The sequence below is a fragment of the Terrapene carolina genome, unplaced genomic scaffold (assembly GCF_002925995.2).
Source record: "Terrapene carolina triunguis isolate 2854851 unplaced genomic scaffold, T_m_triunguis-2.0 Scaffold583, whole genome shotgun sequence".
NCBI classification, from domain to species: Eukaryota; Metazoa; Chordata; order Testudines; family Emydidae; genus Terrapene; species Terrapene triunguis.
The window spans coordinates 1,007,534-1,034,624 of record NW_020664934.1 but is presented as its reverse complement, the minus strand read 5'-3'; the positions used below and the strand labels follow the sequence as shown (position 1 = coordinate 1,034,624).

At 45.1% G+C, this 27,091-nt stretch overlaps 1 protein-coding gene across 1 annotated transcript in view; it reads right to left on the bottom strand.

Moving 5' to 3' along the window:
* Positions 1-10,901: 10,901 nt before the first annotated feature.
* ZNF185 (zinc finger protein 185 with LIM domain) overlaps positions 10,902-27,091 on the bottom strand; it is a 91,273-nt gene continuing 75,083 nt past the window's right edge. The window contains exons 21-26 of the mRNA XM_026659139.1: positions 24,640-24,738; positions 18,177-18,278; positions 16,712-16,774; positions 12,646-12,711; positions 11,780-11,882; positions 10,902-11,000 (exon numbers count right to left, since the gene is read on the bottom strand). Of these exons, the coding sequence (XP_026514924.1) occupies positions 10,902-11,000; positions 11,780-11,882; positions 12,646-12,711; positions 16,712-16,774; positions 18,177-18,278; positions 24,640-24,738 (532 nt within the window). The remainder of the gene's footprint in view (positions 11,001-11,779; positions 11,883-12,645; positions 12,712-16,711; positions 16,775-18,176; positions 18,279-24,639; positions 24,739-27,091) is intronic.

Below are 27,091 nucleotides of genomic sequence, written 5' to 3'. Positions count from 1 at the left end.
AATAATGGGCCAAATACTCAGCTGGTGTAAATCAGTGTAGCTGCACTGAAGACAATAGAGCTACACCAATTCACATCATCTGAGGATCTGGCCTCAGATGCCCATTCTAATTCTTTTATATATGTTACCAGCTTTAGACACCATTTGCTGACAGGTTGAGGACTGGAGCAGGGACATAAGGAGTGTGTCTTAAGTAGCTCCATTCTAGCCTGTCAAAGAGACAGCTTTGGGACAAATGTTCATCTGCACTGAGGGAATTCTCATGCTGGGTTCGAGGTGGTTCTATTCTCTCACCGTTCTAGTTCAGTGTATATATCACAATTAGTGGGCTGTTGAGCCTTCAGTATGCAGATGATACACAGTTCTGCATCTTCATTTTATGTGACTTATACCGTACATGAGGTGAGCCCTCTCAGTCTCTAACAGAGATGGGTACTTAGATGTGAATTAGCTGGCTTATTCTTAATTTGAATAAGAAATACTAGTGGTAGTCTGGGGGAATCAGCCAGAAGAAGTGGCGAGATTTACAGCAGTTCTTTTACCTGAAAGACTATGCCTACCTTTTGTTATTCATGTTTACAACCTGGGGAATCTTGAGCTGGATATTTAGATAGTAGCAGTGGCCAAGAATAACGTTAATCTCTGTTTAGGAAGAAGGTTGTTAACTTTTTTGCCAGTTACATATCTTGCCATGGTCCATGCCTGATGGGAGTCTTACGATGCACTGTGGTGGCTCAGTCACAGGGAGAGACTGTGGTGCATCATGGTAGATACAGTGTAACTGGGGAGTAAGGCACATAAAGGAGAAAGGCAGCATGAGGGAACTGGAATTATAACTTCCTTGAGGCGCAATGGCTGCTCAGTTGGACACAAAGATTGTTGACTGAAAATGAAATATTTGATTTTGACTATACAAACCAAAATTAAAATGTTTCTGTTCACTGAAAAGAGGCCCAAGCAAAATATTGGGATGTTTCTGAATAGAGATTTTTTGGGGAATTTATTTTTCTGTGAAGAATTTCACCTGGAGCTAGTGAAAACTCAGAATTTCCAAAATTCTGACATTTTGAATTTGTTTTCGAAATGACCTGGCTGCTGTGTGGACAGTTTTTTTAATTAATCACATCCGGGGCATTTTTAGCCTTCCAAAATGGGTGGCGCCTTTTTTTGTGTGTTCGCTCCCCCGATGTTAGAACCTGGCTACGCCACTGATCCACGGACAATATTAAATAATATTATGTTTTCAGAAGCACATATTATAATATTGATAATTATGCCATAGCTCTACAGCATGTTTTGCATGAGACGTGCGAGCGCGCGCTTACCCCACTTCCCGCCCCACCGGCAGTTACCATCGAGATGTGCTACGTGCCTATGCGAATACGATAATAATGTGGCACAAATATGGTACCGGTCCCTGGCACATTGGAAAAAAAATTGCTGGTCCGCCACATCAGATAGTTTGAGAAGCACTGCTCTACACTACCTTGAGTTGTTGGCATGCTCGAAGCAATTCTACAGGCAGCCTGAATGCGGTGTGGGTAGCTGTGAATGGCCTCAAAAACAGACTTAACTTTTAGCCTCCCAATAGACTCCATCGCCTCACAATCTTCCCGAAAGTTTCTCTCGAATAATGCTTCATTACAATTATGAATCACAGAAACTCACCGGCGTCTTTCTTGTTTATCCAATTCCTTTTCGAAGTCATCATCTTCTGAAGAATTGATGCTTGAATTATCTCCATTTCCCTGCGATGGTTGAAGACGTCTCAGGGATGGATGCTCGAACAAGTTCAGAGTGGAGACGGAAGTTTGAAAACAGCCTGCTATTTCTGAAGGATGTGAACTTTCCGAAACCACAAATTCGATTGTTGATGACTCCTTTTGTTGTGTTTTGTTTTCTTCAACCTCTTTCACCGACTTCAAATGTAGCAATAGATTTTGTTTTTTGAGTCGTCAAGCAATATCAAGGAGCCCTTCCTTTGCCTTTGGTATTTCCCTTGAGGTAAGAAGAATCCAATACTGTGGGTCAACATAAACTCCAGCAAGGAAATGAATATTGTCAAAAAGCTTCTCTTCACGTTTCTGCATGGAGGATAGAATTTCTTCTGAAATTTGTCCACCATTTTCTTGCAAGAATTTTGACAGTTTTCACCATTCCTTCATTAAAACTCCCAGGGTTACATCAACAGCTTGAAGATTCACGGTTGTTTGGTTTGGCTTGGCTTTGCCAAGAGGTCTCGCGGGTTCTTCACTTCGTCCCATTCAGCTTTTGTTAACTTGAGTTCTCTTGTTCCAGCAGCAGCCACTTGTTCACAGTAAGATTGAAAAACAAGAAGCCGATCAATCATCGCAAATGTTGAACCCCAGCAAGTCACAATATCCAATGATTGAGTTACCCCATGTAGATCAAGCAGAACACTTCTAATACTTGGGGTTCGTAGTTTGACAACGACTTGTCAAATTTTTGCCAGAAATTTCTTCGCATGTTCTTTGTTCAGTCCATCCCAGATTGCCAACTGAAGAGTGTGAATACCACACCTCATCAGTTGGACTTTTGAGTCGTCCTCATGAAGCCATGTTGGAAGTATGAGGCTAGGATCATTAACCCATTGCGCAGCAGCATCCATGTTGAGTTTGATTTCATCATAGAATCATAGATCAGTAGGGTTGGAAGGGACCTCAGGAGATCATCTAGTCCAACCCCCTGCTCAAAGCGGGATCAATCCCCAACTAAATCCCCAAATGGCCCCCTTAAGGATTGAACTCACAACCCTGGGTTTAGCAGGCTAATGCTCAAACCACTGAGCTATCCATTCCTTTGGTTCCTTCATCAGGCAAAATAGCTTCAGTTTTGTCCACATCCCTGTTCTCAGAGGTAGAAATGGTTTCATTGTCCTCGCTGAAATTTTTGATGGCACACATCATGTTTGCTGCATTGTCAACGCAAATGCTCAGCACTTGCATTTCACTGATCCCAAATTTTTCTAAAATAGCTTTTACTTGACTTTTCATGTACGAAGAATTGTGATGCCCTTCAGTGTTGATTATGTCCAAGGTTTTTACCACAGCTTTATCTTTTCCTTCTTCGTAGTACTGAGCATTGATTGCAAGGAAATTTCTGTTTCCACGGGTTGCCGCATCCATTTTCAGGTAGCACAATCTTTGCTCCAAAGCTTTCTTGAGCTCTTCGCGACCAGACTCAGCTGTGCTGACAACTAAATGACGAACCACATCGTGCCCCATCGAAACGCCAAGCTGCCGACCCATTTCACCTGCAATGTTTTGGAATCCTTTGTTCTTTAGCCTGAAGGTAGTGAGCGGTGTTAAACTCAAGCAAACCATTTCCATCAGCCCTTCACGGAAAGTATTGGCATCCATCGTGACTGTAACCTTTGAGGACTTCAAATATGAGTCAAGTTTTGTTTGCTCAATTTTGGGTTTCTTTTCAGATGAAGCTCCGCAAAAAATCTTTTCTCCAGGAGTTTTCAAAGAGCCAGATGAACGTCGTTTAGCCGCGTCAGCTTTTTATTTTGCCTCATCTTCCTGGTCCTTTTTTGTAACCAGAGCCGCATAGTTTTCAGGATGGTTACGTTTTACATGCTACCAAAGGTTGAAACTTTTCATGGCACTTGCTTCACTTGTCTTGAAGCTACATGGTTTGAGCTCGCCATTCACCTCCTTTTCCACTTTGCACGTTGCCAATTTCTTCTTTGCTTTTCCCAAAAGCCAAAATTTGGGCTTTTCAAATTCAAAAGTAAAGACGTCGTTGAGATCCTTTTCCGTAAATTGGCTATCAATCATGGGAGGCAGATTTGATTTTTTTGTTGAAGCCATGGCCAAATCTTCTTGTGCTGCTACCGCATCCAAATGTTTCTTGTTATGATCTTCGAAAAGCAATGAACAAAACATTACATTTTTTAATAATGTACCTGCTTGTGATATCTTAACCACTTAAGGTACTTCGAATTTATTTTGGATTTTCTGGACAAAAATGATCGCATTTTCTTTTTACACAAAATTATTATTAAAGTATATTTTAATATTTTAATGTTTCTTGCCGTTTTAATGAAGTAAGAAGTATTTTTAATTATACATAATTAATGTAAATTTTTATTTATAAATTACAAGTTAGTTTTTCTTAATATTCGAAATATTTTCCAAGTTTTTAATTAATATCTCAAAAATGCTTTAATATAGATATATCAATGAAATTTCATATGTGCCATAGCATTAGTACGTGCTATCACTGTTCTACAACATTAATTGTTGGGAAGTAACGAAGCAATACATTACAAGGTTGAAAATAAACTTTAATGGGAAAGCGGATTCAAATTGCAAGCACAGTCCTTTTAGTAAAGAGAGCAAATTTTCAGAAATATGTTTTTGCTTCATCAGCCTGAATAGATTATACAAGATAGAGCAAATAACAGGTTCTATCTCATATAATGTTTCCAGCCTGATGAAGGAAAAACATATTTCTGAAAATTTGTCTCTTTACTAAAAGGACTGCTTGCAATTTGAATCCGCTTTCCCGTTAAAGTTTATTTCCAACGTTCTATCATACAACATCATTCAAATAAAATTATTTAAACTACAGGCGTCATGAACTGGGGGGACTGGTCCAATTTTATTTAACATTTTTTAAATCTTCGACTATTTAACAGATACGATCCTGGAATATGATTTAATGCTAAAACATGCATTAAAATGGTACTCTTAATTTATTTTGTATAATTAACCGTTTCCGAGGAAACTGTTTAAAAATTTTAATCTGCTTAGATGCTTAGAATGATACAAACAATTTTACTTATTACTTATTTTTCAACTTTGGAACCATAAATTTTAAATGTAATAATTAATAATAACCAAAACTTATTAACTTATTATGGAACATAATATTACCGCTCATAGCCAGGGGCAGTCGACGACAAGCCTTTCTTGAAATATGAAATAAAAATGACCAACCGCCAGTTTGGGACGCCTATGGTTTAAATAATTTTGGATAATGTAATATGGTAGCACATACTAACACTAAGACACAGACTTTATATTAAAGCGTTTTTGAGATATTAATCAGAAATTAACTTTTCATCACCTCCTTGAAGGGACTGTAGCTCCCTTAGGAAGAATTTTAGGACACATGTTCACAGAAACATTTTTTCTTAAAATGACCTAAGTATTCACACCCAAAGTTGTGCTGGACATTTTCCAATCACTCTGGATATATCACAAAAATCATTCCTAATTTATGCAAAAATGTTTACTGTACATTTATATGCCTGCTGCATGCGACTTTTTCAGTAAATTTAAAATTACAAACAATGCTACCAAAAGACCGTTGAACAGATGACATATAAAATACGTCCGCCAGGGTGATACGGGAGCACATACAAATGAACAAATGTACCGTTAACGGGAGCCTGTGTGAGAAATGAGCTTAAGTGGTTAATATCTCTTGCGATATCTTAATATATCAATAAACAAAAACATTTTTTTTGCAATATACCTGTTTGTGATATCTTAAATGTTGCGTCTTGCTCACACTTTTCTGTAATCGCAGCACTCAGCACGTCTTGTTGATCAACCCTTACAAAAGTATCAACCCATACTAATCTAACTATCTAACTAATCTACGCGAGTACGTACTCGCCTAACCTTGGCACAAGGGTGGGAGCAGTCTGCAGTGTTGCCGGATGTCTGATAATTATCTGATTCTTTAATAAAACATATCTCCAAAAAACTTTGTAATTTTGTATCTGTACATTAAATCCTGATTTCGGCCGAAGTGAGAATAACTGTGACATATTACGTAAAGTGGTAAAGTAGATTTTAATATCAATTGTTATACAATCTGAAACTTTTTGGCACCTTTAGAACTTTCTTGCTAAATATCATTCATTTTGGATTGAAAATGAAAAAAAAAAAAACTGGAGCATTGGAGCAGTCAAGATTTTCTGTGCTCTGGCTCCAGTCCAGCTCCAGGCAAAAACCTGCAGCTCCACTGCTCCGCGCTCCAGCTCTGGGCTCCGCTCCAAAGCCCTGGATGCAACGTCACTTTTGGAACATAGTGTCTCTGTGTTTTTTGGAAAAGGCTATTTGGTGAGAATTTAGAGCAACTCTCAATGTGTCAATACAACACATGCAACAGGTATTTAGAAACCACTCCCAGGAAGAGCACACACTGCTGAAAAGCACCATCCTGCTAATTAGAATGTCCCCGAAAATGCGGAAGTCACATTTGAGGGAACACTCCTGGGAACACGAGTAGAGTTAACTGAAAAAACAGTTTAAAAAAATGCTTCTTTTTTGACTTTTTATACTGTTTTTAAAAAAAATGTCGATGCATTTTTAGAAAAAAAAAAATTTCCACCAGCTACAGGGCTGACTGGAAAACTGAAAATTTTTTGGTGAAAATTGATGACGTATTATTATCAAAAAAATTGGGAAGATGTGAAGGGCAGTTAACAGGCAAGGATGGAAAATGTGGGTAGCCCAATGTGCAGCTAAGCACGGGATGGACTAAGGTAATTTGAATATTTGATTTAAAATGTCTTTGGGGAAAAAAATTGGAAAATTCTGAGCAACTCTACACATAAGCATCATCTCATGGAAAGCTTCCAGGACCACAGAAGCATGCTTGGTCCTGCCTCAGTACAGGGGCTGGACTGGATGGCTTTTCAAAGTCCCTTCCTGCCCTACATATCTATGATTCTATAATTGTCCCAGGCAGGGGTAATCCGTGGGCCAAATCCAGACCGCCAGACACTTTTGTACAGACCCCGAAATCTTTTTATTTACTTATCATCATTATCGTTATTTATTATTACTTTCTCTGGAGTCTGGACCTTGACTATACCTTGACCAAGAAATGTGGACCTTGGCAAAAAATAATTGATTAATCCTGGTCCCAGGGAACTCTTCAGAGAGCAAATAAGTAGTGTCTGAGGGAGCCCCATCGAGAACATCACATGAGACAGACTCACTTGTGCTCATTTCTAAATGCTGGAGAATTTTTCAAATAGAGAATCCCTCACATTCTTGGAATGACTGGAGCAGGAGCTTCTAATTTAGATTCCCCTCTCATGCCCAGCAGCGGCTGGTTTGGAGGGCAGTAGCTGATCCAGCCTTGAGCTATATGCAAGGCTTTATGGCATTTAAATCCTACCTTCTCCTTTGAATACTTTGCCCCTAATTCTCACCATTCCACCTTTTTCCCAAAGCCTGAACCTTCAGAAAGTATGTGATGGCTTTATTGATGCTAATATTCTTAGGTCATCAGGAAAAAAACCACACAGTATATCAAACCAAATGACTCCAGTTGGCAATAAGAACATGTTTACATTGTGACACAGGTAAGTAAATTGGTGTTTATTAGAATTGTACATAGAGGTTAAACAAGTGCTACAGAGAAACACAGCAACCAACAACGATGAAGCAAAAAAATTATAATGAACTGAAGCCTATTCCGCAATGCTTTGCAAGATCATATCAAACACCAAACAGGAAACTATGGAATTAGTTAACAATTAGCTGTGTGTATCTTCTGCAGAAGGAGCACCTATAATAGAGTGTCATGTTGTGGGATTTTAAATAATCCCCTTGGACTGTGGGAGAGCCAGTCTTGCAATAGGAGTTTTGCAACAAAAATAGTGCCCTAAACACGTCTACCTTGTCCCAGCTGCTCTTCCAGTGATTCCCAAGGTACTTCACACCAAGATTTTCAAAAGTGAGCAGTGATTGAGTGCTTCAATTTTGAGGTGTCCAATATGAGTGATGAATACTTGGAGCTATATTTTAGCTCCAAGGTGACCAACAATCTCAGTGGCATAACTCTCAGCCTTAACAAAGGCTGAATGTGAGAGCTAAAAATTACTCAAGAGCTATATTTTTAGTTATGTACATTTGTTACAACCTAAGTTTTATGCTTCAGCATTTGTGCTGTAAATAATTTACAGTAATTATAGAAGTGGGATAACAACAGGCATTTATAGAGAAGTCAATTTAGATCTTAGATGAGAGATATTCCGTGTAATGAGGGACAGTAGAGTTGAATACTCACTGGGCATGTTGTGTAAGGCAATCAGAGTCACCCCACACAAAGTTAAACTAGCATTCCAGGTGAAAAAATGTGCAAGCTCTCCAAAACATGTAGCAGACATGTGTGCTGCTGAAGGAATCCACTGGAGAGTAGGAAGAAAAGGGAAATTGAAGCTCACACACAATTAAGGCAAAGTCAGTCCGCAAGTTCTTCAGAAAATCCATTGCAGGCAAGGGGAAAGCAATTGTCATTTATCATCAGAATATGGGAATGAAGCTTCTCTTACAGCTAGATTCAGCCTGCATTGGATAAGCTCCCAAGGCCCTAAGCTTGGCCTTTCACACCTTTAGTACCTATAGGCAGCCTGATTGATGTAATCAGATGCAGACCAAGATGCACTCCGATTGTAAAAATCAAAGAAAAGGAAAGATAAAAGAGAATCCTAACATATCAGCCTCAGAGAGAAGCTTCTGCCTGATTTCCAGGGTGCTAAGCACTCACAAATCCCACTGAAGTTAATGGTAGCTGGAGGTGCTCAGCACCTTTCAAAAATCAGGTCACTTCTCTTTTGCAGAGGACACTCCCTTTTCTCCTTAATGTCAGCACTTGTCTTGTGTGCTGTTAACAAAATAAACTAGTGGATGTTAAACTCATTCATTGTGATGAGATGGTGAGAGGGAAATAACTCCAGGAAAGGGGTAGCAGGAGATTTGGTATCTTAGCCAGTCAGGCACTGCTGGATACATTCCCATATACACTGCTGAAGTCTTCCAACTGGTTGGCTCCTTCAGTTCTTCAAGATCTAAGAGCAAAAAGGAGAAGCTGAGTGCAAGAACTGGGTGCTGCACAGAAAATGGCATTAGGGAGGCCACTGGAGCAGATATAAGCATAGAAGGAGTGGGATGCAAAAGCTTAGCTAATCTTATCTAATCAAAAGTGACAATAAAGCAGTCGTGTACAGTGAAGCATGTGTATATATCATCAGAGAGAGAGAGAACCATTTCTGATCTCATTGCAATGGCAGAGGCCACTCATTTTATCTTACGTTTGTGCCTTTTATTTCAAGCTAGCTACCAAACAAAAGAAAATTAAAAAATAAATCTAGTTCCTTTTAGGTTGGCAAAAAATATAGTACAGTATCTTAAATTTAGACTTTTCATACTGCTTTTGACCCCCAAAAATCTTCACAAGCAGGAATCACTTCACCCACCACTGCAATGCTGCCACATCTAGGCTGGAATGTGGCAGCTGTTTAACAGTGCACAGCAACACTACACCACAGGCATGGGTGGCAGGTTTGTAGAAATTTTGGTGGTGCCCAGAACCCCCCGCCCAACTCTGCCCCCCAACTCCGCCCCCCACCTGCCTAAGGCTCTGGAAGGGAGTTTGGGTGGGGGGAGGAGGTCTGGGGTGCAGGCCCTGGGCTAGGGATTAGGGTGCAGGAGGGGTGCAGGATGCAGGCTCTGGGATGGAGTTTGGGTGGGGGAGGAGATCTGGGGTGCAGGCTCTGGGATGGAGTTTGGGTGCTGGGTGCAGGCTCCGGGCTGGGGGTGGGGGTGCAGAAGGGGGTGAGGGGTGCAGGCTCTGGGATGGAGTTTGGGTGTAGGCTGTGGGCTGGGGCAAGTGGTGGGGATGCAGGAGGTGGTGAGGGGTGCAGGCTCTGGGAGGGAGTTTGGGTGCAGGCTCTGGGCTGGGGCAGGGGGTGGGTGTGCAGGAGGGGGTGAGGGGTCAGGCTCTGGGACGGAGTTTGGGTGCAGTCTCTGGGCTGGGGGTGGGGTCATAGGAGGGAGTGAGGGGTGCAGGCTCTGTGAGGGAGTTTGGGGGCAGGATGGGGTGTGTGTGAAGGGGGAGGGGGTGCACGCTCTGGGAGGGAGTTTGGGGATGGGGGTGCAGGAGTGAGGGCTGTGGGGCTGAGGATGAGGGGTTCATGATGCAGGAGGGGGCTCAGGGCTGAGGCAGAGGATTAGGGTGTGGGGAGATGAGGGCTCTGGCTGGGGCTGGGGATGAGGGGTTCATTATGCAGGAGGGGCTCAGGGCTGGGGCAGAGGATTAGGATGCGGGGGGGTGAGGGCTCTGGCTAGGACTGGGGTTGAGGGGTTTGGGGCGTTGGAGAGGCTCAGGGCTAGGGCAGAAGGGCAGGGTAAGGGCAGCCTGCCCTGTCATTAGTGGATTGGGGGAGGGGGGGCACTAGGACCCTGCGGCAGCAGTTGATGCTGGGACCCGGCAGAGCAGAGTCAGCGTGAGCTGCAGGCTCTGGGGCCTGGGGCCCGGGGCCCAGGGGAGGTGAGCAGGGACAGCAATTGGGGCCGGGGGACACTCGGGGGAGGCGCGTGGGGGCGGCAGGCGGGGCCGGGGGAGAGACCTGGTCCCAAACATTGGTGGAGCCGGGCCCTGAATATTGGTGGAGCCCAGGCACCACGAGTGTGTATAACTCGCTGCCCCAACCACAGGTTAGTACAGGAAATGAGGAGGAATATTGTATCCAGCTGATACTGAAGAAGATACTAACCATGTGTAACTGCTACTTCATTCACTAATCAAGCCAGGTTTCTGCTTGATTTGACCAACTGAAATCAAGATTTCTTCATTATTAGCGAGTATGTCCAGGAGAGGATGGCCCGGTAATGCAGATTTTTTGGACTAGCAATACATTTCTGTAGGTCAGGGATTTGGAGTAACAATGTAATGATTGGGGTCTCAGTGCCTTCCATTATAGGTACACAGGAAGATTCTTGTGCAGATGAGATGCACAGAATTGTTGGCCACCCTATAACTGCGAGTGTTAGTGTTCACCATCCTTTATGCTCTCCATGAGCTAGTGTCCATCCAGTCATGCTAACCCTGGAAAAAGTGGCACTCACCTAGAAGAGCTTCTCATAGCACTGGTCACAGTGGACAATGTCCCGATGAATGAATATTTTATCCAGGAGGTCTCCCATTGCCTTATGGCAAATCCCACACTGTGGAAATAAAAACAGGGAGTTGGATGGTTACCAGAGCCCTATTTAGAAGCATATATAGGAAGAGGATTGAGAAATGAGTGGCAATCTCTGTAATTTTTAAGTGAATTTAAAGCTGGTAAAAGGTGCTGGATTAATGGCCCTGAAGTCTAAAAACCTCTGCTTCTGTAAAGAACAGGTAAGCACAAGCCATATCACAGCAAGCTCCCCATATACACCTCATCACCTCAGTGTGCATCAACCTTGAGGAATGTATATCAACTTCAGGAAGAGAGGGAATGTCAGTCTCCATAACACATCCAAAACTCGGCTTCTCTGCTTGGAATGCTAATTGTGTAGTCGACTTTTTAATGCAGACAATAGTCAACTGTGAACTAAGGCCACTAGCTAAATTCACCTTACCCACCAGATAGCAACAAGTTTCAGTCACTATTGGATATGAAATAGTGATCTACTATTACAAACCCTCTGAGCCATCCGATGCCTGACAATCACTGTTTGTATGGTCAATTTGCTGTTTAATTTCACTGGATTATAAAATCAGTTCAATCAACATGATAACAAAGGGATCTTCTAGCTCAATAATTAGTTTATACAATGGCCCAAGATAATTTTTGTGGGCACTTTCAAAATCTGTGGCCACATGACTTCCTACTCCAAGATGGACCCAGATCTCTTTTAATCTGCTTTTAATCTGAAAGTCTGAACAAATATTGCCTTATGATCACTTTCCCAGCCACAAGTCACCTCCAGTTCCATTACATAATAATGTCCCTTACCCTAAAGCAGTATTCATGGCAGTAAACGTTGAGATGTTCTATCATTATCTTAGGACAGTCTCGGATCTCATGGCCACAGTAAGTGCAGACACCTTCACATGACCTGTGGGGTTGGAGAGGAAAGGACTCGAATCACAACATCACCACACCTCAATAACACAAACAGTTCCTGTCCCTGAGTAGGAGCAAAGGCAATCTTAGATCTAACACCAGCACTACCATGCAGTACAAAAGTGGACATCTATCCATATGTCTTGGCTGTGCCAAGAGCCGATACAGAAGCATCTGTGGTGTAGCAGGATTGCCAGAGTTCAAGGGCAAAGATTCCTATGTATTTACTCCAAAGCAGCATGGCAGCAGGAAGCACTGTTTTAATACCACCCCCGGTAACTATGGCTGATGCTCTTTAGTCTCCTTGGACAGTTCTAAGCTTCATTACCAGGAAGCCAAAGAAAAGGACATTATTTTACTGAACACCTACATATGATATAAAAGATCATATACAGTAAAGCCTTAAAGAATGTTTCTGTATAACAGGGATCGGCAACCTTTGGCACGCGGCTCGCCTGGGTAAGCATCCTGGCGGCTGGGCCGTTTGTTTACCTGCCGCGTCCGCAGGTTCAGCCGATCACGGCTTCCACTGGCCATGGTTCACCGCTCAGCCCGCGCCGCTTCCCACAGCCCCCATTGGTCTGGAGTGACGAACCGCGGCCAGTGGGAGCCGCAATCGGCCGAACCTGCGGACACGGCAGGTAAACAAACCGGCCCGCCAGGGTGCTTACCCTGGCGAGCCACGTGCCAAAGGTTGCCGATCCCTGCTGTATAACATCCCCTTGAAATCACCCCAGTGCAATGAATTTTCCTACCTCTGGGAGGCGCTGCTGTGCAGGTAGCTTGCTCTCTCTATGTCAGACAAATCAACCAGGCTGTCACTGGAGAAGAGAGGGAGGGAGGAATCATTACTTGACAGTCACATGTAGGAGCGGAAACATTAATCATCAGTGCAGAGCATCCAAAAATTCTAATTGGGTCACAGTGCTGCTGAGCAACTTCCCAGGTGCCTCTTTACTGACAAGAGTGTCATCCCTTGCCAATTAAATATCAATAGACATTTTCTTAAAAGTGAGTGCTGTGCTAGTGAAAGGCAGCAAAGTGTCATCACCACAGACTGAACTTTCCCTTTATGCACAGGGCACGTACTGCATGAAGAGCAGCAGAGCACAAGCTTTCCCTGCTCGGGCACCAATGTGCCTCACTCCCAACCCAGAGGGACCACTCTGATGGTGAGACAGGGTAGTTTAGGCTCTATGGCCCACCCAGTGCCTGGCCTCTCTGCTAAGTATGCTAACGAGGGTGCTAACCAAAGTATATGATTTTGTGACCTGGACGGAGATTATGTATGTGACGTTGCACTCTATATGATGTTATGAAAATATGCTAATGTAACTGGAATATGCCTTATGCAAAAGATCTCTTGTAAGGTATCATTACAAAGCTTATACTCTACTGAGTGTGATCATCCTATTTGTATAAATGTACCACTCTTGTATCTAAAACTAGAAATATGAAATATAACTCTGAGGGCCTATTGTAATTATGCAAAGTGTGGGCCATTAATGGTGGTTTGGAATCTTGATGACTCCCATTAACCAGGACAATTGACTGCAGATGGCTCTGTTTGTGACGTTGTGCAGTCTATATGGTTTTATAAAAACATGATAATAAGTGAATATAATGTAACTGGGATAGTTTTAGAAAAATATGGTAAAAAGTGAATATAACGTAACTGGGATATGCTTCATGCAAAAGGTCTCTTGTAAGGTATCATTATGAGCTTTCAGAGTAGCAGCCGTAAAGCTTATGCTCTAATAAATTTGTTAGTCTCTAAGGTGCCACAAGTACTCCTGTTCATTATGAGCTTTGTAATCTACTGAGTGTGATCATCCTATTTGTATAAATGTACCACTCTTGTATCTAAAACTAGAAATATAAAATATAACTCTGAGGGCCAATTGTAATTATGTAAAGTGTGGGCCATTAATGATGGTTTGGAATCTTGATGACTCCCATTAACCAGGACCATTGTCTGCAGATGGTTGTGTTTACCTGTTAGTCTTCCTGTATATGTGTGTGCTGGCAAGTGGGCAATGAAGTCTTGCAGTGACATGTGATCATGTCACCTGAACTGGAATCCATCTTTAACCTGGTGCTTTTCCAGTGGGGGGGGGGTGGAAACCCAGAGGGACAAAGGGTTCCCGCCTTATGCAAAAGATATATAAAGGGGTGGAACAGAACAAAGTGGAGAGAGGAGCCATCATGAAGAATCCCCTAGCTACCACCTGAGCTGGAACAAGAGCTGTACCAGGGGAAAGAATTGTGCCCAGGCCTGGAAGGTGTCCAGTCTGAGAAAAACTTACTGAAGCATCTCTGAGGGTGAGATTATCTGTATTTAGCCTGATTAGACATAGATTTGCGCATTTTATTTTATTTTGCTTGGTGACTTACTTTGTTCTGTCTGTTACTACTTGGAACCACTTAAATCCTACTGTTTGTATTTAATAAAATCACTTCTTATTTAGTAATTTACTCAGAGTATGTATTAATACCTGGGGGAGCAAACAACTGTGCATACCTCTCTATCAGTGTTATAGAGGGCGAACAATTTATGAGTTTGCCCTGCATAAACTTTATGCAGGGTAAAACGGATTTATCTGGGTTTAGACCCCATTGGGAGTTGGGCATCTGAGTGCTAAAGACAAGCACACTACTGTGAGCTGTTTTCAGGTAAACTTGCAGCTTTGGGACAAGTGATTCAGACCCTGGGTCTGTGTTGGAGCCAGACAGGAGTGTCTGGCTCAGCAAGACAGGGTGCTGGAGTCCTGAGCTGGCAAGGAAAACAGGAGCAGAGGTAGTCTTTACACATTAGGTGGCAGCTCCCAAGGGGGTTTCTGTGATCCAACCCGTCACACTGTTTTACCTGTAAGTCTTTTCGTAAAGGTGTGTGCTGGCAAGTGGGGTAATGAAGTCTTACAGTGACATGTGATCATGTCACCTGAACTGGAATCCATCTCTAACCTAGTGCTTTTCCATTGAGAAGGGGGCGGGGGAGGTGGGAACCCAGAGGGACAAAGGATTCCCACCTTATGCAAAAGATATATAAATGGGTGGAACAGAACAAAGGGGGCCATCATGAGAAATCCCCTAGCTACCACCTGAACTGGAACAAGGGCTGTACCAGGGGAGAGGATTGTGCCCAGACTAGGAAAGCATCCAGTCTGTGAAAGAAATGTATTGAAACATCTTTCAGGGTGAGATATTATCTGTACTCAGTTGTATTACTGTATTAGGCTTAGATTTGCGTGTTTTATTTGATTTTGCTTGGTAATTCACTTTGTTCTGTCTGTTACTACTTGGAACCACTTAAATCCTACTTTCTGTATTTAATAAAATCACTTTTTACTTATTAATTAACCCAGAGTATGTGTTAATACCTGGGGGGGGGGGGCAAACAGCTGTGCAGATCTCTCTATCAGTGTTATAGAGGGCAAACAATTTATGAGTTTACCCTGTATATCCATTATACAGGGTAAAACGGATTTATTTGGGTTTAGACCCCACTGGGAGTTGGGCATCTGATGGTTAAAGACAAGAACACTTCTGTTAGCTGCTTTCAGGTAAACCTGCCGCTGTGGGGCAAGTAATTCAGACCCTGGGTCTGTGTTGGAGCAGACGGGTATGTCTGGCTCAACAAGACAGGGTGCTGGATTCCCGAGCTGCCAGGGCAGGAAAGCAGGGGCAGAAGTAGGCTTGGCACATCGGTTGGCAGTTCCCAAGGGGGTTTCTGTGATTCAATCCGTCACAATGTATACAGCAAAAGCTGTGTACAGGCTGGCTTACCCAGCTAGCTTGAATCCAACTAGGTGGATAACTGAAGAGAGGGCAGTGCGGGCTTCAGAATGGGCAAGCGTTAGCATCTGTGCCAAGCCCATGCTATGCAGTCTGAAGCCCATGCTGTGCTGCCTTCACTGCTATTGTTACCTGCACTAATTGGATTCAGCTTAGTTCAGACAGGCTAGCTTGTGCACCACAGCTTTTGTTGTGTAGATATATCATGAGACCACTAATTCATCTGACATTGGCCACTGGACAGACTGGGGTGAAATTCTGGCTCCACTGAAGTCTGTGAAAAAACTCCCATTGATTGCAGTGCAGCCAGGATTTCACACAAGGCGTCCTATTAACATTTTAGGATATCATTAATATTGATTATAGTATAACTCCCAATACCTACCCAACGTGGTAGGCACTCCACAGACAAATAAAAGACACAATCCCTGCCCCAGTGAGCTTCATGTTTGTTTACTTTCGTGAAGACATTTGTGTTAGAAATACTGTGGGCACCCGAGTGAATGCTGATATTCCAAATATAAAAGCACATCTCTAAGTCACTGAGATCTGCTTTTGACACCAGAATAGCTAGAAGCTGACAATGGTAACATTGCTGTGGCCAGCGGGTTATAAACTCTAGCGCTGTACTGAGTGAGGATAAAAGCACAGCAAGCATGCATTTTAACAAGATGTTAATGTTTACCAGGTGAGCATAAATAGAAAGCAAAGAGAGCCAAATACTGCTCTCAATAACACTGGTGAGAATCTGGAATAACTTCACTGACTTTAAACAAAATTGAAAACACATTGTGAGTTTTGGCTTGAAAATAGATAATTTTCAATAAAAAATGGTCCTATTTTTGACAGAAAACCCACAACAAATCTGTTTTCGCACCAAATCTAACCACTTTTGCAAATATGCAATGAAGCCCAACAGCATCAAACACTGAGGTTTTGGAATTTCAGTGTGACTGTTTCACTACCCTAACCCAACAGACTCAGTTCTGCATCTCCACTGTGGAGTGAGTCATGGATTGCTCATACCTGCTGTCGCGTGGAGATAACTCACGGCTGTTTACATACTCCTTCACAAAGAGGATCCCTTTGCTAGAGAAGGATGGAGACAGTAACAGAAACATTCACATCAGAGGAGTCAGGAACTAATGGAAGTGTGAGAGAGACAATGTGTGTGTGTGCACACATGCGTGTGCATGGCAAGGGGGAAGGTGGGATGCAGGTGCTATTGGATTATCACTGAATCTCAATTTACATTCAGTTTGGCCATTTCCAACAATCTCAGGATTTAATAGCCATTAGCTCTCTCTTGCTCTCTCTGTCCTTTAACATTAAAAACCTTAGTGATACTTAAGAATGATTGTCATTGCTAATTGATGGTTATCCTTTGTGCTGTTTTTCTTGCAGATCAGGAAACTGAACCTCCTTGCACTTGTCCCCCTCCTCCCCCCACACTTTGTAATGCTCTCTTCAAAGTGACCTGCCCCTCCCCCACGTGTGTCTGTACCTCTGTCACAGATCCTACACAAGACATCATTCCTGCCAGCACACTCCCAGAGCCTGTGAGAATGAGCTAATCAGAGGTCGAGTTCAAGTAACCCATCTTTCTCCATGGTTCATTTTCATGGCTGCCTTTGGGCTACAACTAATCTTTTCTTCTTATGTGATCAAATTAAGCTGTGTTCCAGCTAAGGAAAGAAAAACAGAGCCTTTTTCTTTTGCATAGACTCTTTCAGAGCCAGCATCTCAGATGAGCACACTCTGCTTGCACAGTGATATTATCATAAACAGTGTGGCACTATACCAGGGCACTCCAACACTAGCCAACAGATGCCCACATTGGCATCTTAGCAGGAGCTTGAAAGCTGCAGATAATTTGCATTAAATGGACCGATTTCAGCTTTAAGGTGCAGCCTGTGGAGACTACATGTGCCAGCATGCAGTACCCTGGCTTGGCCAAGTTTATCCGACTAGGGCACTGTGGCCCTGCAGGCCAACCTTCTATAATAAAACTACGGGTGCCTATATGCTACACTGGCCCCCTGCAGCTGTATTTTGGCCTTGGCTACACTATGCAATGCCTTTGCAGAATCACCCCTCCTCAAAAGTGAGTCCAGTTTGACGGACTGGCCTGTGACCCAAATGGAATCAGAGCGTTCCAATCCGGGGCTAAGTGAGCAGGGCAGGAAGGTTTGCAAGCTGCATCATTTTATTAGGTCATTCCATATTTCAGAGCTCAAAGTATTTATCAGCCACATGAAACAGAACAGGTGAAGTCTACTCAGTGGGCCAAATTCTAGCTTTATCTTCTATCTCTAAGGTGCCTGACACCACAGTATCTAAGCACAGTGTATGCTCATAGGGCTCCCATTTCACTGCAGTAGGAGCCATTCACATGCATCAAGGACAGGATTTGGCTCTCTGTGGGGATCTGTGCATGAGAAGAGAATTGCTCAGGATAACAAACACAGGGTAAGTCTTCTCCACTCTTTACCTTGCAGTGCTGGGGTTGGATTTGTATCCCACGGCTGATGGACTGTGGTACTGAGAGCTGGCAGTAGACATGGAGATCCTCTCACTTGAAGCTGAGGGAAGCCTGGCAAGAGAGGGAAAAGGCTACAAACACCTGGAACCTGAATTGCAGCAGGTGTCAGGTCTGTATGCTAGGGGAGAATGGATAAGCAAGAACACAATGACATTGTTTCAAAGGTGTGGGACAATATTAAGTCCCTCAGTTGCATGAAATAGCATCCTGATTCATATTTTGTCACAGGTTACATAGGCTCATGTCCATTCCCACACCTGACACACACAACATCTTAGGGCATGGCTACACTTGCGAGTTAGAGTGCATTAAAGCAGCCCAGTGCGCTCTAACTCACGACGCGTCCACACTGGAAAGGCACGTAGAGTGCTCTGACTCCGCAGCTAGAGCGCTCCTGGTACTCCACCTCGGCAATCATGTTGATGCGCCCCTGCTGGAGCACCGTGGCGCCAGTGTGGACGCCCTGGTCTGTTAATGCGCTCTGATCAGCCTCCAGAAGTGTCCCACAATGCCTGTTCTGCCACTCTGGTCACCAGTTTGAACTCTACTGCCCTGCCCTCAGGTGACCAACCGTCAGACCCACCCTTTAAATTCTTTGGGAATTTTGAAAATCCCCTTCCTGTTTGCTCAACCAGGCGTGGAGTGCTCTCAGTGCATCTTTCCAGGTAACCATGCCTCCACGCGCCAGGCGATCCCCAGTATGGAGCAATGGCGATATGCTGGACCTCATCATTGTTTGGGGGGGAGGAAGCTGTCCAGTCCCAGCTGCGCTCCAGACATAGGAATTACGATACCTTCGGGCAGATATCAAGGGCCATGATGGAAAGGGGCCATGACTGGGACGCTCTGCAGTGCAGGGTTAAAGTGAAGGAGCTGCGGAATGCCTACCACAAAACCCGCAAGGCAAACAGCCGCTCCGGTGCTGCCCCGGCGACCTGCCGTTTTTACAAAGAGCTGGATGCGATATCTGGGGGTGACCCCACCTCCACTCCAAGTACCACCATGGACACTTCAGAGCCCAGTCCAACAAAGCAGGAGGAGGAGGAGGAATAAAGCAGGAGCGAGGGTGCTGAGGAGGAAGACACCCCGGTATCCCTATATGCATGCAGCCAGGAGCTGTTCTCAAGCCAGGAGGAAGGTACCCAGTCGCGGTGGCCAGTGCTTGGGGAAGGACAAACACCAGAGGAGGTTCCTGGTAAGCGGCATTTATTTTGGGAAGGAAGCAGGCTCTTGGAGCGAGGAGGGTTAGGGCTGCATGCATGCCTAGATGCATAACAGGGCATTGATGTGCTCTCTCACATCGCGGTAATCGGCCTCAGTGATCTCTTCAAAGGTCTCAGCCAGAACTTGGGCAATGCGCTTGGGCAGGTTTCGTGCGAGAGCCACTGTGGTCCTTGTCCCAATCAGGCTAACATGTCCGCGCCACTGTGCCGTGAGGGGCGGGGGGACCACTGCTGCACACAGGCAAGCTGCATATGGGCCAGGGCGGAAGCTGCATTGTAGTAGAAGACCCTCCCTTGCTTCCTAGTCATCCTCAGCAGCGAGATATCTTCCAGGATGAACTCCTGTGGAAAATGTGGGGACAGTGTTGAGTATAGGGGCCCCCTGCAGCTGTTGGCTCTCCCCAAGGCAGAGGACGATACAGCCATGAAAGAATCAGTCCCCCTTAACCCTGTGCTTACTCACCATTTTGGGGCTCCCGGGGGTTATGTGCACTCGCTTTGGGACGGGCAAATTATGCTATTGTGTAGACTGTGCTTGCCCTCCTTAAGTACGGGGGAATCATTGTTCTGTCTGGTGTGAACAATGCTGCCTCTGTTAAGTGTTGCATTTTGCCTTTACAGATGCAACCTTGAGATCTCAGTCATCCGTGTTATCACTGGCTGAGAGGCTGCAAAGAATCAGGAAGAGGCCATGTAGAAGCAAAGAGGACATGCTGCATGAAGTCATGCAGCAGTCCCTTAATGAAAATCAAAAAGTGCAGGAGTGGCGGGAGAGTGAAAGGTGGGCCCGCCAGCAGAATGCGGATCACCGTCACCAAAGCATGGAGCGGCTGATAAGCATCATGGAGCGCCAAGCGGACTCAATCCAGGCGCTCGTAGCCATGCAGGTGGAGCACTACGTGCCCGTCTGCGCCTGCAGCCCTTGTCCCAAAACACTTTCCCTTGTGCCCCCATGTCACCTCCAACCCACTTTACCCAACATCCCGGTTCTTATCTCCACCAGCTGCCTCCAACACCTGTAGCTTCACCACCCAGCCCTGAAAACTACGACCTTTACCCACTGCACTCAACCCCCATCACCATGCAGTATAGCCATCCTGAAGTGCAGCACTCACTGCACAGCACTCCAAACAGGACAGCTGAGTATGATAACAAGACATACGCAAATCTGTGATTGTACCGTTCCCGACCCCACCCCCTTGCCCTTTCTGTTTCCCAAGCAGTTATGTTTCTTTTCAATAAATGAATTTTCTTTTCAATAAATGGATTTTTCTGCTTTTAAAACATTCTTTATTATTGCATAAAGTAAAAGATACCTTAGCCCAGGAAAGAAACAGGCACTGCAAGTGAGTGTATCATATGTAGCAAACACAGATTACTACTCATATTGGAACCACTGCACTTCACTCCCGTGCATTACACAGCAGACATTACTGGTGGCTTTCAGCCTCAAATTGCTCCCTCAAGGCATCCCTAATCCTTGCAGCCCCGCGCTGGGCCCCTCTAATAGCCCTGCTCTCTGGCTGTTCAAATTCAGCCGCCAGGTGTTGAACCTCCGAGTTTCATTCCTGAGTGAATCTTTCACCTTTCCCTTCACAACTGTTATGGAGGGTACAGCACACGGATATAACCATGGGGATGCTGTTATCAGCCAGGTCCAGCTTCCCATACGGAGAGCTCCAGTGGCCCTTTAAACGACCAAAAGCACACTCCACAGTCATTCTGCACCGACTTAGCCTGTTGTTGAACCGCTCCTTGCTGCTGTCAAGGCTCCCTGTGTAGGGTTTCATGAGCCACGGCATTAAAGGGTAAGCTGGGTCTCCAAGGATCAAAATGGGCATTTCGACTTCCCCTACGGTGATCTTCTGGTCTGGAAAAAAAGTCCCAGCTTGCAGCTTCCTGAATAGGCCAGTGTTCCGAAAGATGCATGCGTCATGCGTTAATGTCAATGAAATGCCCTCGGTGATCCACAAATGCCTGGAGAACCATAGAGGAATAGCCCTTCTGATTAACGTACTCGGAGGCTAGGTGGGCTGGTGCCAGAATTGGAATATGTGTCCCATCTAGAGTGACCAGATGTCCCGATTTTATAGGGACAGTCCCGATTTTTGGGTCTTTTTCTTATATAGGCTCCTATTACCCCCCACCCCCATCCCGATTTTTCACATTTGCTGTCTGGTCACCCTAGTCCCATCTATCGCCCCTCCGCAGTTAGGGAAACCCATTTGTGCAAAGCCAGCCACAATGTCATGCACGTTACCCAGAGTCATGGTTCTTCTGAGCAGGATGCGATTAATGGCCCTGCAAACTTGCATCAACACGATTCCAATGGTCGACTTCCCCACTCCAAACTGGTTAGCGACCGATTGGTAGCTGTTTGGAGTTGCCAGCTTCCAGATTGCAATAGCCACCTGCTTCTCCACTGTCAGGGCCGCTCTCAATCTCATGTCCTTGCGCCACAGGGTGGGGGCGAGCTCCTCACACATCCCAGACTTGCATGACGATGTGATCCCACCACTCAGTGCTTGTTTCCTGAGCCCAAAAGTGCCGTTCCACGGTGGTGAGCGTGTCCATGAATGCCATGAGCAATCTTATGTCATATGCGTTACTCGAGTCGATATCATCATTGGAGTCCTCACTTCACTTTGGATCTTAAGGAGTAACTCGACTGCCAATCGTGATGTGCTGGCGAGACTCATCAGCATATTCCTCAGCAGATCTAGCTCCATTCCTGCAGACCGAAAGGGAAGACAGAGCGCGCAGTACAAAAAACGTTGAAAGATGGCGCCAATTGTGGATGGAAGCAGAGAGATTGCTGGGATGTGAACCAATGCATCACGGGGGATTGGGAGAGGACCCAGAATGCCCCGCCGCCCTCTTCCCACAAGCCACAGCGCCAGAATGGGAAGAGGTGCTCTGTGGGATAGCTGCCCACAATGCACCGCTCCCAATGCCGCTGCAAGTGCCGCAAATGTGGACATGCCAGTGTGCTTGCAGCTGTCAGTGTGGACAAACTGCAGCACTTTCCCTACTGCGCTCTACGAAGGCTGGTTTAACTCAAAGCGCTCTACATTTGCAAGTGTAGCCATGCCCTTAGAGAGAGGAGTAGCTTCTCAGAGGATTAATCCTGGGGCAATACAGTGAAGGGAGGGCCAACTAAGAACTTCAAAAGATCAAAGGTCATATAGAATCACGTAGCTATCTCTGAGATGGGAGAGCCATGGCCAAGTGGCCAACCAGCACACAACACTGTACAACAGGAGCGGGAGGGGAACTATCTGGCCAGGTCCTTGGCCCAAACTTTTAGCCTTAGAAAAAGAATGCAGTGGGACTATAAGTGCCCATAGAGAGTAGAGTGGACCATGGTTGTTAAGACGTTACCAGAAATAGCCATGCCTAGCAACCTGTATGAAACATAACTAATCTGCCTTAGAAGGATAAAGGGCAGAGTTGATCCTGCCTAGAGTCAAACCTTATGGCTCTAGGATATCTAGGAATTCCATGCCTGATGTTCATACCTATATGAAGTCCCTTCTGGGTGTAAACTACAGATCCTATACTCACAGCCTGCAGGGCATGCACCCTACAGAGTGTCATGCTGTGCTTGTATGGGTTTAAATGCTGTGAAGTACTGTAGAAAAATCCACACACTGAATGAACTGCCATCTTCAACAGGCCAGTGGCAATTCTGGAGCCAATTTGACTGATCATTGGCTTTCTGGAGATAGTGTACTGTGGGTTTTGCACTGAGTATGGAAAGTCCACAAATGGAATGGCAAAGAATCTCCATCAAGCATCGTGTAGATGAGGACATATCACAGCCCCATCCTGTGTAGCATCTGCCGGTAACAATTAATCCAGATTAAAGATAGTCCTGTGCATCCCAGTGGCTACAAGTGGTTCTTGTAATTGCAATCATTTTCCAGAGAGTGAGAGATCACATCACCTTCATGACATCTCTCTGCCTTGAACTGGAGGTTAAATATCTCAACTCTGCTTCTTGGCTCCCATCCCAAAGCAGCTGACTGCAGGCTTTTCACATGGCCATCACCAGCCCCATCCCTTTACCTTCTGGTGTTGTACTCTGTGCTGTCCATGTAAAATGGCATGCTGTGACTTCCCTGTGACATAGTTACAATGCTGTCTCTAGAATGGGAGTAGTGCCTGTTTGTGGCAGGGTGTACCTGCCCTGTACTGGCCTGCAGAGATTAACTGCGCATTGCAGGCCGAGGAGGCCACACCTCTCTGCCTCAGCAGGCTGCTGAAGGGGAAGGACACAGATTGCAGGCTCTCTCTCTCTGGAGCTGCTATTTGCCCTGACCACAGAGCCAAGGCGCACCATGCCCCAGATGGATTCCAGGCTGCCTGCAGAATCCAGAGAAGGGACTGGGCAATCAGCAGCTGCACTGGCTGAGGACCCCAGAGACCATGGGGAACTGTAGACCAACACAGAGGAAGACAGGATAGGAAACAGCTCAGGGGACTTAGACATTGCTCTGGTTGGAGAACCAGGGAACAGGTCAGCATGTTTCGGGGGGATCCCCACTGACTCAGTGGCAAGCACACTCGCCACTGCCAGAGCCCTGGGTTGGGACTCGGAGAAGCAGGGATGGCCCGAGTCCCCCTATCCCAAGCGCCACACACCCCTAGAAGGCACCCCACTTCTGTAACAGGCCAATAGGCCAACACAGCCACACAGAGGTGGGCTACTCTATTGACTCCAGCCATTGGGCCACACAGACCCATGAGGAAGGGTACCTTTATTGACTCCAGCCACTAGGATGTACTACCTCGTGTTATAGTCAGGTTCACCAGCATAGGACCTAACTGGCTGCGGTACATTCTTTCCCTTTCTTTGGACCAGATGGGACCTAACACCCCATGACAGGGGGTACCTACACTGTTATAAAGAATCAATACAGCCTCAGAGAATGAATATTAATGTGTGATGAAGAATCCACAAACATTCTGAATACTCATTATACTTCCTCATCCCCATGCCCCCAAAACTGAAATTGAAATCCCCAAAACACATTGATTTAAAACACAATCCAGCTAACGGCAATGCCCATGACTGCTGCCAGGGGTTCAATAGGAACAGGCCCACTATGCTCAAGGTATTGAATGAACCAAGTGATAGCACTCTATTTGGCCTCGCAAATAAGGATTTCATCCTGCTGGCTCCTTACCTTGCCATATTGGGGTCAAATTCATTGTGCCCTCTGGCTCTAGGACTCTTGTATCTGGTGTCCCTGGGGCTGCTTCTCCCTTCATAACCTGGGACAGTTCTGTTAAGGAAGCAAGAAAGTCCAATAACAGCTCCAGGACATGACATGTAGCAATTCAGGTATCGGTCAATTCCAAATATTTTGGCTCAATGGAGATATTTTAATGTAGCTCCCTTTCTGCCCTTCCCTGCTTCACACACCCGAGTTCTGCAATGCAGCAAATCATTTGAGGTCCGAAGGCCATGTAACCAATTCCTGCAAGAGCTAACACTAATGCTTGATTACTAAGTTGAGGCATCTCTTGCATAGCTGCCCGGAAATTGACCTGTCTTGAACTCCGCTGGATCTCCTGGCGCTCACAACAAACATCACTGCACCATCTGCAATTCCCAACTGCTGACTTGGGGGGTGACAAGCTGACTCTGGGCTTGGCAACCTATGCATGTCAAGCAGTCCATGTATTGACAGAGTATGTATTTCTCCAGCATAGATCTGACTTTAAACTGCAAGAAAAACTCTATTTTTCAGACAACACAACATTCCATAGTTCTATTTCTTACCATATAAGTGCTTTGGGACTCAGACTGTGTCTGTGTTTGTACAGCACCTATATTAATAACAGCACCACATAGTTCTTACATAACACTTCCCTCCAGTAGATCTAAAAGCACTTGACAAAGGAGATCAGTATCATCTCCATTTTACAGATGTGGAAACTGAGGCACAGAGTGGTGAGCCGACTTGTCCAAGCTCACCCAGCAGGCCAGCAGATGAGCCAGAAATAGAAACCCAGGTCTCCGGAGTCCCAGTCCAGTGCTCTAGGCACTAGGCTGCACTGCCTCCTAGGCACCCTGATCCTGATTGGGTCCTCTTGGTATAACTTGGGATATAAGTCTAACTATTAAATTATGATAAAAAATTAATGGTGAATTAAAGAGTGAAGGAAGGTGAGACTAAGGCCGTAGAGAAATAAATAGCTCTCTGGCCTATACATGTGATGCCCTTGCTCTGTGCACCGTGACATATTCCCTCTGAGTCCCAGTGGTGTAAAGCAGATCAGCAATGCAGCACTGCTCTAAAACACAGCAAACTGACCTCCTGGCATCGCACTCTGCCAGAGTGGTGAGGAGAGACCACAATCTGGGGATATCTCATGCATTTTGTTGTTGGTATTTATTTATTTATTTATAATACAAAAATGCCTATGGGCTACAACTAAGACCGGGGCCCCATTGTGCTAGACACTGCGCAATCATAGCAAGAGACAGTATTGGCCCTAAAGAGTTTATAGTCCAAAGAGACAAGACAGACACGGGTGGGAGAAATGAAGTATTATTATGCCCATTTTATAGATCAGGAGCTGAGGCACAGAGAGAGGAGATGATTTGCCCAAGGACACAGAAACATAATGAGATAAAGCCATGAATCATAGGGCTAGAAGGGACCGCAAGGGTCATCTAGTCTAACCCCCTGCCAAGATGAAAGAAAGGTCAGGCTGGCCACCTAGGAGGAGAACCACACCCTCTCTTCTTTTGCTGAGGAGCTGGAGATCAGAGACTCTTGTTGGCTAAGGGCACAGCTACACTCCCAGAAAACACCCCAGCACTACAGACTAGGGCATGCCAAAGCTAGGGATTGAACCAGGAACCTTTAAACCTTCAGTCTAACGCTCATCCAACGGAGCTACTTCAGCAACTAAATGAGCCCACATCTCCCAAGTCCCAGTCCAATGTCTGACCCTTGCTGCATTCTGTGATATCTGGTAACACTACTCCATGTTACTGCTGCCAATCGGTACAAAACAGGCTCCCATAGCCTGTTCTTCGATTACAGACCACAGTCTACATGATGCCTCGGCCTGGGCATAAGACTCAACTTTGCTTTCAGACCCCTAGCCACACAATAGCTTACTCTAAGTATCTCCAAGGTCTTTCCATGACCATTCCCAACTCCCTTACCTTCTGGTATTGTATACTTGGTTGTCCAGATATGATGGGATCCTCTGACTGAGTTCTGACATGCTGGTGTTGTATTGTTGGCGGTTCAGATATGAAGGCATCACATGACAGGTCTCTATCATGCTGAAAGTACTCTGTCTAGAGTGGGAGTTGGACCTGTTAAATATTAGAGTCACTGCAGCCTGTAAAGTCCCTCAGAGATTGAATTTATTTGCTATGCTTAACTTTGCAACAGTTAACCCATAAAGAGTCATAGTCTACATTTACTCCCACAATTATAGAGCTGAACTTCCCAACACAGTACGTGGATGCAAAATTCAGTAGTGCTAGTAGTGATGCTCTGATTAACCTGGTGCCAAGGAATTAAACATGATCAAGCACATTCAGGGAGTAAAATCCTTGCTCTCTTTTCATTACACTGGTCTACAATTTTTGAGAAGTCGTCTGCTTCAGAG